Raw genomic sequence first — 20073 nt, 5'->3', positions numbered from 1 at the left:
CTGCTCTGTTGAGAGAAAAATATGATTATCCACACGAGTGATACATTTAGATTTTTCTTTTTTCCCCCCTCTGTAGTACAGTAGTATTTCTTTGTAACATCTCACCAAAACTAAGCATTACAGATCAAGTAACTACATTGTTACGTCATGTTTCAAACACCAGTCATGTAATACAACAAGCTATAAAACTGCTATCTGTGTTCAAGAGTTAGTGGCCTTAGGCTGACATACTTAGCTCACTCTGGTCATCTACATGCATCGCTTATGGGTGCTATTCCATTGTGTTCCTCATGCATTTCTTTACTCACTTTTACTTTGCTGGTTTGTCTGTTTTGGGTTTCGGGTTGTTGTGGTGGTTGAGCTCAACTGTGAAATTCACATTGCACATAATTTGAAAATAAAACTATTAAAAGTGTAATTGGTTCATTTTCATCTTTCATTTTTTAATATGTATGCTATTATGTTTGTCACACATAGGAAATCTATAAGGTCACGGGTAAACATGCAACGGGGGGGAAAAGCACAGTCAACCCACTGTAAACTGACATGTATGTAGGATGTTGTAACAGTGCGAGGCTGTGGTCACACCACAGACAGCAGTGTGACCCACAGGCTACACAACATGCAGAGGAGACAAAGCTCTTGTACCAGTGATCCCGAAACTAGACAAAACTCCCCCAGGGCATCGCAGTGCCACGTGACACGACGTCAAATAAAGCAGCAGGCTAAAACTTTGGTCTTAAACTTTGTAGAGACAAACAGGCTGTGAAGGAGCTCAATGAAAGGTAAGGTCTTCTCAGATTTTCTGAAACATAGTTATGAGCGTGTCTGTCTTAAATGTGTTGAAAGTTAGAGGTTTTAACACCGCGGTAACTTCGTATCACTGATTTCTGTCGTCCACGTGCCAAGTATCTCCGACCGTCTTGAGACTTTTTTTCATTGAAAACTCAAGTGTAACAGTTGTAGACCTGTACTTCACCGCACAGTTTAATTTTTTTGGGGGTGGAAAGCGGTTAGAAACGTCTCGCGTTTGAATGAGTTGTAGTTTTACTCAAACATGACAGATGCTATCCGCCTGGCTGACTCAACAAACAACAGACACTTTGGTTGTTTATGCTGCGTTAATAGCACACCGTATGTTACATCAGACACACGTCACATGCTAACTCTGCATTCAGTATTTGCCAAAATAATAGTAAACTTCATTATTTAAAGGTCCAATGACACTTTAAATGTTGAATATGCATATGTAGTAGCTACAATAGAATTGAAGAGCTTGATTTTATGCTGAATAAGCAGCTTTTGTGTTTCACATCACACATTCCTCTTTATGAAATGCTTGCTAGGTCAGTTATTGCCTACTCTTGTGTTTACAAATATGACTTTTGTAAACAATCTTTCACACCATAAGAAAACAATAAAAACTTTAATTTAGTTGTCATCTGTTAGCCCATGTATTTAACTGTTAATTAATTTGGGAGTGATGTGTTGAGTCTTATTTTGAAATTTGGCTACTCATTTGCTGCCATGAAGTTCAGACATAGTGCAGTATCTCTTAATAAAGCTATCACTTCTGCACATAAGCATGACTGTCTATGGTACATAATTAAGCACTTTTTAAATATACACTTACTACATGTATTTTATTGTTTTCACAATACAATGTCGTGTGTTTCTTCCACTCTCTGAACAGGAACATGGCCCCTCAACCAGCAGCGGAACTGGGCTACAAACCCCTGGATGGTGGCTGGGGCTGGATGGTGGTATTTGGGGCCCATATTTCCATTGGATTCGCCTACTCCACGTCGAAAGCCCTATCTATTTTCTACAAAGCGATCCAAGAGGACTTAGGGGCCAGCTACAGTGAAACAGCATGGATTTCCTCAATTATGCTGGCTGCCATGTATGCAGGCGGTGAGTTGATTCAATCAGTGCTTGTGATATTGATTTTTCCATTTGGAAAAATAATCATTATTATTAGTAGGATTAGGCTATCTGTCAATAAACTATCACTAACAGATTATTGACATTGAATTCACTTAATACTTTTTGGGCAAATTTAGTGGTAACCTTGTTTAAAAAATCGAAATAGCCTTTGTTCCATGTGGATATTAGGTGACAATATCCTAGTCTAGGAACATTTAATTTAAACAAAGTAGTTTATTGTTTAAAGAGGATGTTCTCTCTTTGTCAAGCAGGTCCACAATGATTCAGTGGCCTCAGTGCAGTAAAAGCTTCTTTTTGTTTTTCAGTTTCTCCATGGTGATGGTCTAAGATAATTCTATATCTTGTAGCACTAGTTAGACAAATATTGTAACTCAGTATCTACTTTGCTATATACATCGTACAACAATGACTCAGTCCAGGCAAGGCCACATTGTCATTCTCATCACAACATTTGGAAAGCTTACTGTTGTTTACAGATTTTACCCCCAGAATACATTGATTTTCAGCCACATTTTATGATCCCATAAATCCAAAATGTATTGTGTTGCCTAATACAAAAGTATACTGTTCTGTACAAATTGTGGTCCTTTTGTAGTGAGCACAGCTCAAAACACTGTATGCTTCATGTAATACAACAGGCTACCTCAAACATGTCTTTGCATAGCATAGCATTGCTGCGATGCAGTTCTTTTACTTAGTGGTTGACATACGCTGACATATCTGCTGTAAGCTAATATCAGCAGACATGCTACATCAATAAAACCACTTGGTTACCGTAAATACAATAACTTCAATTTGAAAGTTGCAGCAGAGCACATTGAAATTCACATAACTTCAGGACAACACAAGTTCTGTAGCCAACACCTATAATCAATACTCTTTACAAGACTAGAGAATACTTTTGTATTGACAGGCAAATAATAGCCTGCAGGTAAACCAGGTTGAGCTGTTTTTTTTCTCTTGGTTCTTTTGTATTGTATTGTATTGTGTTCCCCTCGGGGCTCTGACGCACCAAGCTCACCTTCAAGAACTAGCACTGATAATGGTCTGTTGATCAAACACCCTTCAAGTCACCTTACATCTTCTGTTAAAAGTTGCACTTGAACACACCACAAAGACCACAGCAAATGTTGAGCTGACTGCAGAGTTACACATCTGTGAGAGGGAATAAGATGACATCAAATGGCATTATAGCCAAAATTAGTGTAAGTAAATTCCAGTTTCATAGCAAATGGAGAATCCTTTTACTATCTTGCATTTGTCTTCTCTACAAAGAAAAATAACTGTTTTGTATGGTTGTGCTGTAGACTCATTTAGACAAGATAGAAAATTGAGAAATTGACTTCACATGACTGACTGCACCCACTTAAATAGCTTCAGGCTGCCTAATAAGGTGAATGTTGTTAGCATGTATTACTCGCCTGACTTTAATTTAACTATGCACACTGACACTGCTTAATCTAAGTCGTTTAACAGCAGTTTAGCACTTTCACTTTAACATTCAGGTTCATACAGAATATTTGTGCAACTACACTGTAATAGCACTACTGAACTACTTCTGTGTGGTGGTTTCTTGACCTTCTTGGCTTTTGACTTTTCTTAGCCAAGCAATGCCTGCTAGTAGTCACAAGCCCTTGTCCTGGGTTAAAAATGTTCATGAGCTGTGAGTAGGCTACTTAAAACAATGTTACAGTCACATAATGTTAGATTTTTTAGGTTTTTATCAAAGGTCCCATATGTTACACTTTATGGTTTTTTATTTGAAGAAGAAGATATATTTATGGTTTTAAGTACTAAAAACAATCTCAGTGTAGTTTTACCGCTCTATCTCTGGAGCTCTAGTAACAACAGCAGTCAGTGAGCTGGCTCAGACCCTATTTTCTGTTTGTCTGACTGTTGTCTGAGTGATTGAAAAAAAAATATATAGCAGATTTTAGGTAAACACACAAGGTTGGATGGTCGGTCTGGGTGGGCGGGGCTTGGGGAATGGCTAAGAGCGATGACTGCTTTGTTGTGACATCACAAAGTTTCAAAAGTCCTTACGGCTCGTTTTAAGGCTCAGTTTCCGAAATACAAGCTGTTTGCATTTTTCTGTGGACTTAATGAATGTTTTCTATACATTTAATAATTTTGTGACCAGATAAATTTTGTGGCCCCATTTGAGGTCAAATTCAGACAGACAACAGTGCTGCTTGCAAAAATGCATTTGAATGGGACCGCTCTGTTGGTGCCAAAATAGGGGGGGTTCAAGGAAAAAAAAAACGCAGGGTTGTCTGGCAAAAAATGTTGACATTTAGCCAATCAAATAAGTGCAAGCCTACTTTCCTGGTAAGGGGAACAGTGTACTTCTGCTGTTTATTTTACTTATTTTATTGTTGACACTCAGCAACCTCAACTTTATTAGGTCCTGTCAGTGTCATCTCTGCTGTGTGTTCTTTGTGATGACTGGTTGATAGATATCAAATGTGTGAGAAAACAGATAGAAAACCTCTCGGATCTCTCATTGGGTGAGCTTAAACCAATTCCATTGTTTCATCCATAACGTAGTGTTGGTGGCTTAGTGGCAGAATTTTTATTAGCCATAAAGGAGGGATGTGCATTAAACCTTTAATCTTGTAACAAAATAAAATGTAAAATGCTATTTTTCCCTTCAAATACAACACACTATTTATGGTTCAGTGGTTGAATTTTTCATTTGCAGCTGAATAAAAGGTCTGTAAAAGCGATGGGTGAATGTATGCATATGTTGCAAGAAATTAGCACCTGGGTCGATGTCAGATAAGATACACATGTCACACCACTGCTTTCACAACAGGCAAAACAATCAGAGAAATCTCAAATAACTTTTCCACAGGTCTGGTGTCATTCCACAATATATTGTGGTATTTTGAGTACTTTGGAAAACTCATTAGATGACACAAAATATGCCAAAATAGAAAAAACTTGTGTAGGCTTTACACAAATCATTAGCCGCTTTCAAGGTTACAGAACAAGGGGTGTGTGACTCACCTGCACTCAACTCAGGGAGGCCTAACTGGTGAAATATTCCCTTCCACTGTGGCTCAGGCACAGGGCTTTATCATATTGTCCTTGGCAAGGCTTCAGCAATGTCACCCAGTGGAGGAGAGAGATGGGGGTTATATATCAGAGGAAGGTTCAGCACACTGGGGTCTGACGCCAGGTCCCCATGGGAGAGACATGACAGCCTTTTCAGAAAACCTCTGACTCAAGGAGTCCAAATGATAAAGTTATAATGGAAGTGGAAGTGGTGGTAGTGCGGGAGATGCCCTATTGTGACAGCTACAGTGAGAGAGATGATCTATGTTTGACCCCTGCAGGCACCTGGTTAACTGTATAACACTAGGATGGATATTTTTATTTCATGTACAGTAGTTACATTGGTGCAGCACATAAAGTTGTTGAGGACAGTTCTTTACATGAAACGAGAAAGAAAGGCAAAAAATGAAAGAGAACTCTTCACTGTCACTCGGTTAACTTTTTTAAATGGGTGTTTCAGATTCGAGCAGTTCAGTGCCTTGACATTAGTCCATAGACTCCATAGACACAATGTAAATAGCTAACAGGAATGTGGAGTAATCCACTGATGATCTACAGCAGTTTCAAGAAGCAGAGGCCTGAGGGAAAGTAGAATATCTGAAAATACACTTGTGATGTTATATTCTGTTGTTGATGTCAAACCTGTTTCATTGTGGCCTAAAAGGTTTTGTTATCTTGGCCCATGTGGTCCCGCTGTTGTTCGACAAGCTGCTGTCTTTTGGCTTAATGGAAAGCCTAGGAAAAGTGTATTCATTTGTGTCGCCAGGAGGGTTGAGTGTCGAACATTAATATTTTTTGAGTACTGCTGTTAAATGGGTCAGTAGCATCAAGCAACTGTGAAGTACCTAAATTTGGCTGTGAATGCCCAGCCAGATGCTTAATTTGGGTCAGAGTCTTTCTTGTGGTAAGACAAAAGTAAACACAGAGGCATTTGAGAAGTTTGGCTTTTTTCCATTAAAACTGCATTTATCAATATTTTTATATTGACAGTGGATCAAATGATGTGTAATGTGAAAGCTGTTGCTTGTAGTGACGAACACGCCCTGCAGCTCCATGGTGTGTTTTATCGCCTTTAACTTATTGTTTGGTTTTATATCCCACAAGTTAACTGTTTTGGTCCAGTCTCACCGCTCACATCAATCATGTTTCTAGCAGCAGCAGCAGCAGGCTGATATACAAAGTCCAGAATTCACTCAGGTATTGACTTAGTTTGGAAATTTGAAACCAGGCTTACATACCATCAGCAAGTAACTAATACTAAAATCCAAAATTTGCCTTTTATGTATTGTTATATCTACATTCAGAGATCTACAGATGAACATGGTTTATAAACATTAAATTAAAAAGAAATACAAGGACATGGTTACAGATATACCGCATAGGCTACCAAACATTCATGTATGGTTGTAACAATCATAAACAAATACATAAACTAACTTTTGAATGAATACAGAACTTGCACAGGTTAAACTGAAGACAAAGGCTCAGAGTGAGCTGCACCACGTCGCCATATTGGCAGTGTTTTACTCCGCCTAGGTGGGCCGTGTATGGAGCGAAGATTTCGGTCCATGCTGGAAATTATCTATAGAGGCCAAAACAGTTTTTTCCAACAGGCTGAAAACATGTTTATTTCTGCTGTAAAGCTGGACATTTTAACATGGGAGTTTATGATAATTGACTCGTTTTTGGAGCCATCCTCAAGTGGTCATTTGAGGAACTGCAATTTTTGGGACACTTCCTTGTTGGCTTCATTCTTCAGCCCCGTAGGTTGCTGCTTAGAAATTGATCAGCCTAGGTAAACATCCTCTTGAAGACGGTAGGTGTTTGCCAAACATCTAATACTCTAATACTTTTGACTGGGCTTTTTTTAATTAACACCGTCCACACTGAGACCTATCACACATTGCATTGAAAAGCAGCAGCATGTTAAGGTTTCAATAATCATGGCAGCCTGTGTATTAGTTTGATTTATTCTCTCCTCATTTTTCTATATGTCTGACTTGAGTTATTATATATTCAAAGAATTGGTCTTCATAGCAAGGAGAAGAAATGGCGTGCTGCAGAAAGACTGGTGGTGCAATGTCACTCTTTTAGGCAAGGTTATGAAGGAAGGGAAGAGTGACAGCATATAAAAGACTGTTTAATTGCTGATTGATCACTGAGTGTAGTATTCTACATTATCAGGGGAGAGTATAATGAGTTGCCAAGTTGCTTAGCAGTAAACGCAAAAGTGTGGAGGTGTTCCATCACCTCTCCTTTTGCCCTTGGTTTAGACTTACAGTAGACTGAGAACTGGCCCCGTTGTTCTCTGAACCCTTGGTCACTAGCAGTAGGTAAGTCAATTGCTAAAACTTTTTATATTGAGATGTATTTTATGATCATTCTGAACCACTCTCTGTTTCTTTTTCTGATTCTTTGTAGGACCTGTGAGCAGTATCCTGGTCAATCGCTTTGGAAGCCGGCCAATAGTGATACTGGGTGGACTGATGTGTGGGCTCTCTATGGCAACTGCCTCTTTTGGGAACTCCATCATTTACATCTACTTTTTCATTGGTGTCATTGGAGGTACAGCGCTTGGATAGTTTAAAAAATATTGCTAAGTTCTTTTTCACAATACATATGCTGCGAAGTAGTATGGTCTAGACGTGCTCTTCTTGGACATCACTTGACTTAAAAGGGCTTAACCAGTTTGATTGATTCTACTAAATGCATACCGGCCTTGGGAATCTGTAGAAAATTAGTTGACAAGGTGATCACAACCCAAAACTAAGACAAAGTACCTGTGGGTTTGTAATTTAGTGAATGAGCTAGCTAATTTCATGCTTACCTCTTTGCTTTCCATTCCCATCAGCCCTGGTTAATCCCCTATGGGGTTTAGAGGTTGGCCGTCTGCCTCTTTTTAGATTCTGTCAGAATATCTGGGTTGCCAGACCAGCTTCCCCCGACTGGGCTGCCGTGCTGTTTGTCGGGGGCCCAGGGCAACTGCCTCAGCTCCTGGGGTGGAGTTAGACCACCAAGGGGAACAGAACCAGGGCGGTAATTAAGATAGAACCGTGCCTGATCCCAGAGAGCACGCTCTTATGTGGCCCTCTGTACTCTCCCATAGGCTCCCATCATGGTCGTCACATGGGGACTCCCTGCCACCCTGTGAGGCTCATTACCCTGCCAAGGACTGCTGTGAAGGATTAATAGGCCCAACAAGTGGCTGTGCCATGTGCGGTGCCTGGGGGCATATGTGAGCCCTGCTCTGCTTCCCTGTTCCCTGGCACACTGACACATAGGCATCAGTTTTACCTAGCAGACATGCAGACATATGCTCACACATATACACATATACATACATAAATGCACTTATATTCAAAGAGATAACCTATGAATTCAAATCTTTACAGAATTAGCAAATGGCTTGCAGTAAGTAATTATCCTTGTGTCCTTTTATAGCAGGGGATGTCATTTTCAAATAGGCGTGGACAGTCAAGGTCAGGCTGATTGTCATTATACAAGGTTGCAGAAAAGCAACTGTGGATACATATGAGGCACAGAGTTCAGCATATGGATGTTCCAGTTCCGAAAGGTTCACATTTTAGATTATCTGGGGCAACAAAAGACGTTCAAGTGATAAATCATTCAAGAAATAGGCTTTATAGAGCAAAAAAGTTGTAATAGTGATAGTAGCCAACAAATTGGAAAAATAGGGCAGTTAGGAGATATAACCTTGTGCCAGTCAATGCAGTGCTTTAAAAATAAATAAAAGGATCTTAAAATCACGTGTCTGTTTCACGGGTAAACACTGAAACAGGGTTAGTACAAGGGAACCAGGTGCAGTTGAGATAGAGCTGACTGACTGAGTCCTACATAGAGTTGCAGTAGTCAAGGTGAGAGGAAATAAAAGCATGAACTATACTCTCCAAATCTTTAACAGACAGGAATGATATTAACTTGTGTCGAGTGAGCGAGAATGGAAGAAGCCAGTGTTGACAAATTAGTTAATTTGTTCATCAAATTTTAAATTTGAGGGATCATGTCCGTGTTATTGCACTAATTCAAATTCAAATTTATTTGTACAGCACCATCTCATACAAAATCAGTTCAAAGTGATTTACATAAAAATGGAAAAAGAAATAAGAAGAAAAAAAGAATGAATTAATAAAAAATTTGATAGTTGAATAGACAGTGGATAAGATGCTTCTTGATGTCGTTGTGCTTATGACAACTTATGGACAGTCTCTGGTTGGCTGTTTAGAGAGCGCTGATGGACTTTACTCCACATATTGATCACTACCCGTACCAGTACAGACACTGAGATAATGTTGAAAAACAGTGGAGTATTCCTTTAACGGAAGGACATTTAACAAAAAATAGTAACTGGTCATGGTTATTTGCTGCTCTAAAGAAGTTCACATAGCCTTTTAATTTACCTTAGGCTAATTTTGTAAATAAAATTTTAACAACACGTTTCATTTCAACATTTCATCCACTTTATTCATTAACATTTCTTTATTCATCAGAATCCCTTCATGCTATCCTAATGAAGAAATGATCTACTAAAAGAGACAGTAAGATGCCACTTTGTGATGCTTGATCTTTGGATGGCCAAACATTTAATCAGCTGTTAAGAAATCAAAACATTTTCTTATGTCACAAATCTGTAAGATGTCCAACACACACAGTAACATCTCCAGTGCTAAGAGTGTGTATGCCTTAAAACGAGCTGTCAGGACTAATGTAATTTCGTGATGTCACAACTCTACAGTCACCACCCTCAGCCATGCTCACATCACGGCCCACCTTGACCCACCATCTAACCTTTTTTTTGTTGTTGTTGTTGTTGTTTTAACTTTGTCAACAACACTACACCAAGCACTCATTCTGTCGCTGAGCTAGCAAGCTACAAGACAGAAAAATGTCAAGGAAACGCTGCACGATCACTGGATATCAAGAAGCCAGTATATCAATGCACAGCCTTCCCAAGGACAGTAATGTTAGAGGGCAGTGGTTAAAGTTTATTGTTCTGAAATACCAGAGCATTTTATTTTAGAATTTCATTTGTCTGTTCAGCTCATTTCGCCATTTGCATTTACCAGTAATTTTCACCAAGCCGCAGTAGTAGGCTACAATCTGTTTGCTGTGGATGACCTGACCCTGGATCACTCCATCAGCCAGTAAAACTATAGTGGGTTGGTTTTGGGTACTTAAAACCTTAAATATATCTTCTTATGGATATCAACACTTCAAAATATGTAAAATGTGGGACCTTTAAATTGAATTTTGGGTAAAGAGTAAAGAGAGTGCATGTGTTACACAGGCTCTCTAATCTATTGCTGCTTAAATGGAGGGATTATTTCTGAAATAATTCCAGCACTCTGTGATGAGATTTAGCAAAACTGAAATGAGATGGAAGCTTAATGACCACTGAGCAGAAACAGTCCTAATTTAATTTAGCGAGCACCCTCTGGAACTTAGGTTCAAGAAGGGTTTCTTACTAAAGATGGTTGGAATCTGACTGTGTATTTTTCCATCTGTCTACACACAGGTTTTGGACTCTCCTTAAATCTGAATGCATCTCTCACCATCATCAGCAAGTATTTCTTGATCAAGCGTCCTTTAGCCAACGGACTGGCCATGGCCGGGAGTCCAGTGTTTCTGTGTTTCCTGGCCCCTCTAAACCAATATTTACTGGACAAGTTTGGCTGGAGGGGAAGTCTGCTTATCCTTGGCGGTCTGATTCTCAACTGCTGCGTTGCTGGAGCCCTGATGAGACCTGTTATTCCGCCTGGTCAGCCGTCCTCTTGTGCACCACAGAAGATGGTGGAAGAACAGCCAAGACAGCGTAACACTAAGCTAAAACAAAGCTGTATGAAGAATGCTAAGTTCTTGGATTTGTCCTTCTTCAAGGACAGAGGCTTCGTCATTTACCTCATAGGAAATGTGATGTTCATTTTTGGGGCCTATGCGCCCATTGTATTCCTGTCAGCCTATGCTATTGACCAAGGCGTAGAGGAGTACTCCGCCGCCTATCTGCTCACTATTATGGGCTTTGTGGACATGTTTGTTCGTCCTGGCACTGGCCTTCTAGCCAGCAGCAAGTGGATCAGACCCAGAATCCAGTACTTCTTCAGCTTTGCTATGGTCTTCAACGGCACGTGCCACTTACTTTGCCCGCTGATGAAGAGCTATCCCTTGCTGGTGGTGTATGCAGTATTTTTCGGCATTAGTTTCGGCATGGTTTTTGCACTTATTTTTGAATGCCTGATGGACCTGATGGGAAATCAACGGTTCCCCAGTGCTGTCGGACTGGTCACCATCATCGAGTGCTTCCCCATGCTTCTGGGACCACCTACTGCAGGTAAATGTGCACACTGAATATAAAATGCATAAACAATCACATTGTGTGTACAGATCCCTCTCTCTCTCTCTCTCTCTCTCTCTCTCTTTCTCTTTCTCTTTCCCTTTCTTTCTGTCCCTGTCTTACACAGGCACAAGTATTTACTCTATAACTCCCTTTAGATTGTTGATAGATACCTTACGCTGCTCCTTTCTGCAGCTGAAGAGCCAAGGGGAAGTGAATAATGTAGGCTTACAAACATACAAATGCAGGAAAAAAACCCTCTATTGTTAGAGCATACATAAATAGCCAGTTTGAAGCAAGCTGCTTTGCAAACAATGCAGCAAACTGAATTAAACATATTTGTGGGTTTATCTCTTTCTCGGTCATGGGCTGTGCATTATGTTGCATAAGAGCTCAGTTGCTTCCAAGGGTGTCATTGCTGTAAGACAGAGCAGGATTATCACTGGTGAGTAGGGGTTCTTTGAGGCACATGAGGGCCCACAAAAAATAGTAATTGGTCATGGTTATTTGCTTGTAAAGAAGCCGGCTGTGCTCATTGCTCAGGCTTTCATGGCATGTTTTGAATATTTGGAAGAAAAAGCTAAGAAGCTGAGGTTTGTGTGCATCCTTTACATTTACTACATTAGTGTACTGTTCTACCAAAAGAGCAGCAGAATCACAAATCCTTCAGCTGCTATACTGGCATTTAAAATTATTTTTTAGAGTTCATAAAAAGTTGAGTGTTTGCGAGGAGTTATTAGTTAAAGGACAAAGTGCAAACTGATAATATGAAAAAGATTTTAAGGGTTGTTGCAACATAGGTCAGGCAGTGTGCCTGGATACCCTGGTGCCACACCTCTGAATTGTGTGCATATATGTGTTGGGTGAAATAAAACTGACAGGTGTGAGGGGGAAGGCACAGGAAGAGGGACTTTCATTTTCTGTCTGTGACACAAAATGTCGAGTGATCTTGGAAACAGGATATTGAAAACAACAGACAGAAAAAAATGCTCTCACAAAAGTTTCCTATGTTAGACTCTGTCGCTGTGTCCTGTGCAGTAAATTAATCTGTTAAATAAGGCTTTGTTCTGGCTGCCAACTGGGATTCAAGCCTGAACCAAAATGTTTTGATACCAAAATAGAAATACAACTTTTATTTTGCTTTGACAATGGAAAAGCATTCCTGGAAAAATACAGTAGAATTTAAATTGTGATTGCGTCCTAGTGATGGTTTGGTAATTTCACTGCCCCAAGCCAGAGCTTTTCAAGTCTGACACTGTGTGCCCCTCTCAGGCAAAATTGAAATCGTGCTCAATGAGTTTAAGCATGTTCCTTTGGATTTACAGACAACTGTCACTGGATTTCTGTGATATTGCAGGGAATTTGAAATAGGATGATTCTCAGAGAAGCTCTGGCTGTAAGGAGCATCTGTTTTTATGATTTCAGAGTAGATTTAAGGATGTTTATTCACCATTCACGGACATTGGAGATAATGATATCCTTGGAAAGTGATTTCTTGATAATAAAACTAAAACCTGGATGATTTCACAAAATTATAAAACAAACTCTATAGCTACTATGTTTTTGTAGCCAAATGACGGTTAGTCCTGGCTAGGCTGTCACAGACTTCTCTGGTTATATCATTATTAACTCAGAAATTGAATTATTCCCTTTAATATATGTGGTTGGTTGGGATTTTTGGAATCTAATTCTGTGTGTTATATTTTATTGTTCATAAAGCTACAAGCTGAATTACTGAACTTTTTGTTTTTGCTTACCAGCCCATCAGATGGGAGAAAAAGCTGTTTTTCATCTGATGACATTCCCAGAGCTCTTGTGTCTCTGATACGGCTTTAGATTAAAGTGTTGGACTGCTATCTTCATGGTTTAAATAACTGTGTAATCAGAAGGATATTGTTTGCCCTCTCTGCTTCCTTGCCATTTTCGAGACTGGTGCACTTTTGAAAATCCCACTATAAAACACTTCTCTCGATTCAGTAAAAACAGAGGCGTTGTATATAATGACAGTAACAGTCTCTGAAAAAGGAGTTATTGGAGAAAATTGTTTTCGAGTGACTATTTTCCATTAATAGAAAATAAGCACTTTCGATTGAGGCCTTATTGTTGGCTTTAGAGCCGGTAACAGCTGCCACAGAGACAGGAAGAAAGTAAGTGCTTTGACGATGCAAATGAATTACGGCTTACTGATGATGCTGGCAATTTGTTGTGAGATAATCTTCAACAATTCAACTCTCCTGGACACATAAAAAGTAGAAGTACAGTACCAAAGCTGGAGTTTCATTGCAAACAAAGGTCAATTGTTTTAGTTAAACTTGAGTTTAAAGGCTTTGCAGTGATTATTTTACAGAAATGTCAAAAGAACATGTCAAGACATCAGTGTAAACACTGAGCGATGACATTTGGATTTGTCAGTGAAGGTGTGGCACAGTTACTCCTACAATGAAGACACGTCAAGTTTAGAATTTAAATCATAAATGGCTAATCGATTAGTCAATTTATTGAAAAATAATCAGCAACTATTTTGATAATCAGTTAATCGATTAAGGAATTTTCAAGTGAAAATAAAAATGAAATCAAATAATTAAAATATTAACTAGAAACAATTTTAGCAAAAGGCTGCAACATAACAAAATGTGAAAAAAGTGAAGGGGTCTGAGCACTGTTCGAATGCACTGTAACAAGATGGTCAATATCATCACTGATCCTCTGTGAGGTTTACGAGCACAGACTGATGTGAACCCTAAAGCACGACAATCAGGCAGCAGAGTCTCAGTGAAAGTTCAGTTTACTGAATTCAGGCAGAGAAATAAGTAAACAAGAGTTTGCTGATGCCAGTTTTCAACATTTTCTGTTAAGGCCATGTGGGAGTCAGGCATTACATTAACCAACATGCAGCACGTGTCTTTTATGCTCTATGTCTCTACCAGGGATGCAAAGTAAGTCTACACAACACAAGATAACACAAGATCTACAATATTCAAGGAATATTATTTAGGTAAATATCTGCTATATATGATGGAAATTACATTTGATAAATTGGTCAGAATAAAAAAGAAAACAAAAACATTACTCCCATCATCCACATCTCCAGTCCCAGTTTAATGTCACTCCCACTCGTCAGAATCAGATTCTGAAGATTCAGCGGTTCTTTCCTGAGCCTTCCTCTCCCCCTCTATTAACTGTGACCCCCTAGGCCGGATGCTGCCTGATGCCAGAGCTGGATGGCAGGGCAGGGGTCATAAAGCTCTATAGAGGGAGTGGAGAGCTGATTGGTCAGCAGGTCACAAAGGCTTCTTGATGTAAGACAGGACCTCCTCACTCTGCATTTGATTGAAGGCTCTGTCACAGTCTGCTGTAGAGGCTGGTAGAGTGAGAATGCGGTTGGCCAGGCTGAGGATGTCAGAACACCGGTGTCGCAAAAACCTGCTGATCGCTTGCCAGGTCCTTATTTTACCTTCTCATGCAGTCTAGTCTTGAAGATGGTCCACTGGTCTGGGATGAGTTCAGTAGCGAGGATGTCAGGATGCTCCGGAAGTGTCTGGTCAATTTCTCCACTTCCGATTCACTAAATTCTGAGAAGAGACAGATGTGATTGAAAAAAATACTGAGTCATACGCTTTCAAGAATTTGTAGAGGAAATAAATGTTGCAGTTTGAATCTAACATACAAACAGTGATCTGTGTCAGGACAACTGTTCAGATTCACCAGCTTTGTAGTTTGGAGAACCACATTCTCATGTCAGTGAATCGACTTTGCAGACTCTAGCGGTCTCTGGCCATAACACGGTTTAAGTTGTTGTTATCATTCTCATGCTGGTCCATACAGGCTTTCAGCTTTTGGTAGGTCTGTGGTACATTAGTAAGTTTATTCAGCTAAGCAGCCATGCATAATTCTTCAGTTCTCTCTCAGGCACTCACCTGGTTGGTTGTCAGGCAGCTATATACAGTACTTCAGCCACTGTGACAGTTGGGGTTTGAAGAGTCTGAGAGAGGTTGTCGAGGTAGGTCAGGCAGTCATGCATGAAGTTGCAGAACATGAAAACTGCTGGCTCCCGGCAGGTTTGGAGGTAGTGGCGTGCTTTGCTCCTCTGCACTGGATTCACCCCTTCAGCATCTGGTGACTGAATCTTCATGCAGTCTTTATACTTATACCTCTTAATCCCTGTGATGCCACATTGTTTTTTTGTTTTGTTTGTATGCTATATTAGTCTAGGCCATTTGACCTTGGGTGATTCAGTTTAACCATTGGCTGTTAGATAGCGTTCTTTGCTCAAGTTGTCTTGGTAACCACATGTGTCTCCCTGTTAAAGTGTCCAATGGAAACAAGCAGATTCACGTTTTAATCTGTTTTAGGGGAATGCCACAAATTGCTCTGTTACACTTGTATTATTTGTTTGTATATGCTAGTTTTAATTACCCACTACCCAAAATCACTGGGGGCCATATCACAGAAACTTCCTATCTTAAGTCTTAAGATAGGCAGAGTGTGAGATAGGAGTTTAGTACTGAAGCAAATCTTAACTAGCATTAGGAATTCTACCTTATCTTACTTCATCCTATTTTATCTCATGTTAGTAAATCCTAAATACTCAATTCAACACCAGTTATCAACTTTTATGTCTGTTACCTAGCAACCAACGCTGCTATTCTCTTCTCATCTCATCTCGCTGAGGTTTTGTTTAGACTTTATCATTGAAACTAACAAAAACTGGAAAAACCAACAATGGCCTCTTAACTTCCAGACAGATGAGTTAGAAGTGTTGGTAACATCTGTAGAAGAATCTTGAGCACACAGAGTAACCTCCTCCACCATTAATTGATTAGCTCTGTCTTTGCACCAATCAATGTGTCAACTTTAGGGTTCACTCTGAGATTTTTGTTTAGTGTCCTAGACGAATACGCTGAGGGTGTAGTGTACATGCACATGACTTAATTAGCCGTGCATATCGTTTCACTGACAAACTTTTCCTTTGCCTCCAACTTGAGTTTTAATGAGGTGAAAATTTATAGGCCCCCCAGTTTGTCTGGTGCAACCCAGTTCTGAGGCGCTCATTTAATAGGGTAAATAAGTGCCTCCCTGCACGTCTAACTTTCTCCTCCAGAGGGCACAATCGTTATGTCTCCCCTAACTAGTCTGCTTGTTACTGCTCCCCCAAAACCTGCGGGTCAATCCAATTAGGAGAAAGTGAGGTAAGTGGGTGTAATTAGCCTTTTGCTTTGGGTGTTTAATGACGCTCAGTTCAAACTCTCATCATTAAAGTCCTGTACCTTGGCCATAATTAAGCTGTGAATACATTAAAAAAAGAGGTGCCTATGCCAGATGGACTTAATTACTGCTCAGCCAATCAAGGACTGTCTTAATGAGGGTGATGGTCATTGGCGTACACGCACCAGATGAGTGCTATCAATCAGATGATTCAGCCTTCATTGAGATTGTTGAAACTGATCCAAATGCAAAGTGACCCCTCCTAGTGTAAGTACTCTAAGTGCACGCACATACGCAAACATCATTATCATCAGTATTTGTCGTAAAGATGATAATTGGTGTACTTAAGAAGCTCTACCAAGGAAATGGCCCTTTTAAAATTAATAGATTGTGATAAGATAGTCTAACAATCTGCAATAAAGATGCCCCACAAACTGGTGCGCAACGGCAGTCTCAACAGTCAGGACCAAAAACTTCTTGAAGGTTGGAGGAAGAACAAACTGAAACAGGTTGTCAGAAATACTCCTGAGTTTGTTAATGGTTAAACCATTTTACAATATATATATATACATAATATCATGTATTTTATTATCAGATGATACTGACACTGAGGAAAAGAAAAATGTATCTCCTAATGTAATGTTCAATAAGGCTCTGAAATGTTCTAGAGATGGGTTGTAATACACTGAGATGGACGGACAGACAGACTGTCATACATGCTGAGACTGAGAGAAGTAGTGGCTTTCGCCCATCGATCCGTGTCTGGAGGTGAGGTGGGGGTGGCTGCAGGCGGGATGCAGTTAAGACTCTGAAAACCTTGAGGCTTAAATCTGATCTAAACCACATTTGTCACTTTTCTGGAGACTTGGGCTTGATATTTATGGCTCTGAGAATGGGCCTCTCATCTGATTCGTTTTGGTAGCAGCCGTCCAAATTGCCTTCCCAGAGATGCAGTGAGAGCCAGGAAGGGTGTAATGGCCCTCTGTCATTTCCGACATGACTCCTCTCAAACTGGCCTGTTGTTCACTCTCTCTCACACACACACAAACATAAGTCAAATCTGAGTTTGGTCTTGCTCGTCATCTTCAGACATGTAGAGTAGTCGAACGAAGATACTAATCAGTGACATATTGTGCTTTGCTTGTCATGGTGTACAGTTGTGTGTTTTCTGTTCGGACATTGTGTAGCCTCAGATATGTAGCATGGACTCTCAACTTTCTGCTCTTCTCCACACAGGGTTACTGGTGGACATCTTTGCTGACTACAAGTACCTTTTCTTCATGTGTGGGTCAGTGATCGTGGCTGGCGGGCTCTTCCTCTTCGTCATGAACATCTACAACTACCACATGCTGGAAAAAGAGAAGACAGCAAAGGAAAGACAGCACAATCAAAAAACCATAGAGAACCAGGGCCAGGTGAGTGTCTCAGAGGCAGAGATGAAGCACACTTCTGAGGCAGCGGTGGAACAAACTGAGCCTGAGGTTAAAGATAAGAGCGGAGCCCAGACAGATCCGCGACCGGAGGACGCAGAAACACCTTCTATTTAGCATGGATGTTTGGGGCTTATGTAAGTACGTGTATTTGTGTTAAGACAACACAATGACTAATTCCAGCTTTCTCACACACTCATTTATTCATTTGTTCAGTCAAACAGCATTTTGATATTCAATTAACCTTTTAACTCATTTAACAAGCAAATAAGACTAAGAGTCTACAGGCATGTTAGCAGCTCTTTGAGGCTGTACTTAAATACAAAGAAGCTTTGGGCTAAATGTCAACATCAGCGTGCTAACATGCTTACAGTGACAATGCTAACATGCTAATGTTTAAGAGGTTCAATATTTACTACGCTCACCATCTTAGTTCAGCATGTTAGCACGCTAGCATTTGCTAATTAATACGAAGTTGGCCAACAGCTGAGGCTGATGGGAATTTTATAAATGTTAAGTCAGAAATAAATAATAATAAAAAGTAAAAGTCACAGCACACCACTGCTGCTTATTTATCTGTTATCTTGGATAACATTGAGTGAGAGCCGTGAGAGCCAGCTTCTCAAGTGTGATAAATAAATGAAATGTCTATTGTTTGGACTGTTGGTTGGAGAAAAAAAAAGACGTTGGCTCAGGGAAATAACAATTAGCATTTTTCACGATTTTCTCTCATAGACTAAAGAATTAAGTGATTAATTGAAAAAAAATCATCAACAGATTTTTCTGCTATTCAAAAAATTGTTAGCTGCAGCTTCAATTTAGTTAATCATCCACCCACTCAGTCAGTTTGTTAGTTTGCCCCCCCAGAGGTTGTTAGAAGGAATGGCAGTGTGTGCAGATGACTCACTGAACTAGGTTCAGTTACTTACCTCCACTCTTTAATACTGCTGGACTGTGTGTGTGCTTTATACCTCTGTGATGTGTTTTCGACTTTGCCTGCACTGTATTACTTTGAATGACTGCGGATAATACTGTGAGGCGCTACAGCCTCTATACGAGATGAGTGAGTCTTAATGTCTCAGAGTGACTGAAATGCAGGAATTGTTGACTTCTTACTCTCACATGATCATGAACGCACATGTCTGCTTTTCTTTTCTGTGTACTGTTCAGTTCATATCCATTTAATCTGTCTATAAAAATGTATGTTCTTGCTAAGATGGGTAACCTCATGGGACTGCCATGAGATATTTTGCACTTGCAGTGTGTACTTTATAAAACTGGTAAGTTTCATTCATAAAATATTGTAGCTGCCAGTAAAGACATAGGAGTATTTCCAGTAACTTGATGCTTTACCTCCTCTTCACTTGCTGTAAATTTATTATACGTTGAGCACTGAAGTCTGTAATGAACATACAGTAACACAACCTGCTATTGACTTATCATTTTATTCTATAGCAAATAATAGTCTTTTTAAATTTTTGTCAATATTTATTTAATTTGAACTTTTATGCTGAAACACTATAAACTATGGTGTGTGTTCCACAGTAACTTTGTGCTGACATTTAGAAGTGACATTTGTTATTTGGGTGAAAATGGATCAGCATGCACTGTTAATTGATTTGATGCTGTGTGTATTTGAGCATGTGAGTGTTTGTTGAAGTGCGAGTGAGTGACAAAATTAATAGAAGAAGTGTTTTACAAATAATCCAAAATCTGTGATATTTGAAGGTGGCAGCTCTTTGAATTCCTGTGTTTTTTTTTGTTTTTTTTAGCATCTCTGCTTTTCGTTAGACAAAGACATTAGAGTATGAGAGGAAATCCAGGGGAGAGAGAGAGGGGATGACATGCAGCAAAAGACTCAGCCTTGTTGGTGGTACACACTTTTAACCAGGTGAGCTGCTGGGGCGCTCATAGAGAATGAAAGCTTTAGTGTACTAAACGGTTAAATGGCAAAAGTGTAATTGTTGTAGCCTTAATTCAACCTCTGACATGTTATACGCACATGTTATTTAATGTACCATTGATACTATGGATAACACTATATTGTTAACTTTAATAAACTCCACATGCATTTAATTCTGTTCA

At 39.7% G+C, this 20073-nt stretch overlaps 1 protein-coding gene across 1 annotated transcript; it reads left to right on the top strand.

Annotated features, from left to right (window-relative positions):
* Positions 1 to 656: 656 nt before the first annotated feature.
* LOC111670907 (monocarboxylate transporter 2-like) lies at positions 657 to 19417 on the top strand. The gene is made up of 5 exons (XM_023427856.1): positions 657 to 785; positions 1694 to 1914; positions 7426 to 7569; positions 10538 to 11350; positions 17795 to 19417. Exons 2-5 carry the CDS (start codon positions 1698 to 1700, stop codon positions 18103 to 18105), a joined length of 1485 nt encoding a protein of 494 aa, XP_023283624.1. The 5' UTR covers positions 657 to 785; positions 1694 to 1697; the 3' UTR covers positions 18106 to 19417.
* Positions 19418 to 20073: the final 656 nt, after the last annotated feature.

This window comes from Seriola lalandi, unplaced genomic scaffold (genome assembly GCF_002814215.2).
Source record: "Seriola lalandi dorsalis isolate HSWRI2012SDOR001 ecotype SW California unplaced genomic scaffold, Sedor1 jcf7180002054864, whole genome shotgun sequence".
Taxonomy (NCBI): Eukaryota; Metazoa; Chordata; class Actinopteri; order Carangiformes; family Carangidae; genus Seriola; species Seriola lalandi.
The sequence above is the reverse complement of the archived record's forward strand: the minus strand, read 5'-3'. Positions and strand labels throughout refer to the sequence as shown.

Coding starts and splice junctions, on each gene's coding strand:
- LOC111670907 (XM_023427856.1), top strand. CDS start 1,698: ATGGCCCCTCAACCAGCAGCGGAACTGGGCTACAAACCCCTGGATGGT. Junction 1,915..7,425: donor GGCTGCCATGTATGCAGGCG/GTGAGTTGATTC, acceptor GATTCTTTGTAG/GACCTGTGAGCAGTATCCTG. Junction 7,570..10,537: donor TTTCATTGGTGTCATTGGAG/GTACAGCGCTTG, acceptor GTCTACACACAG/GTTTTGGACTCTCCTTAAAT.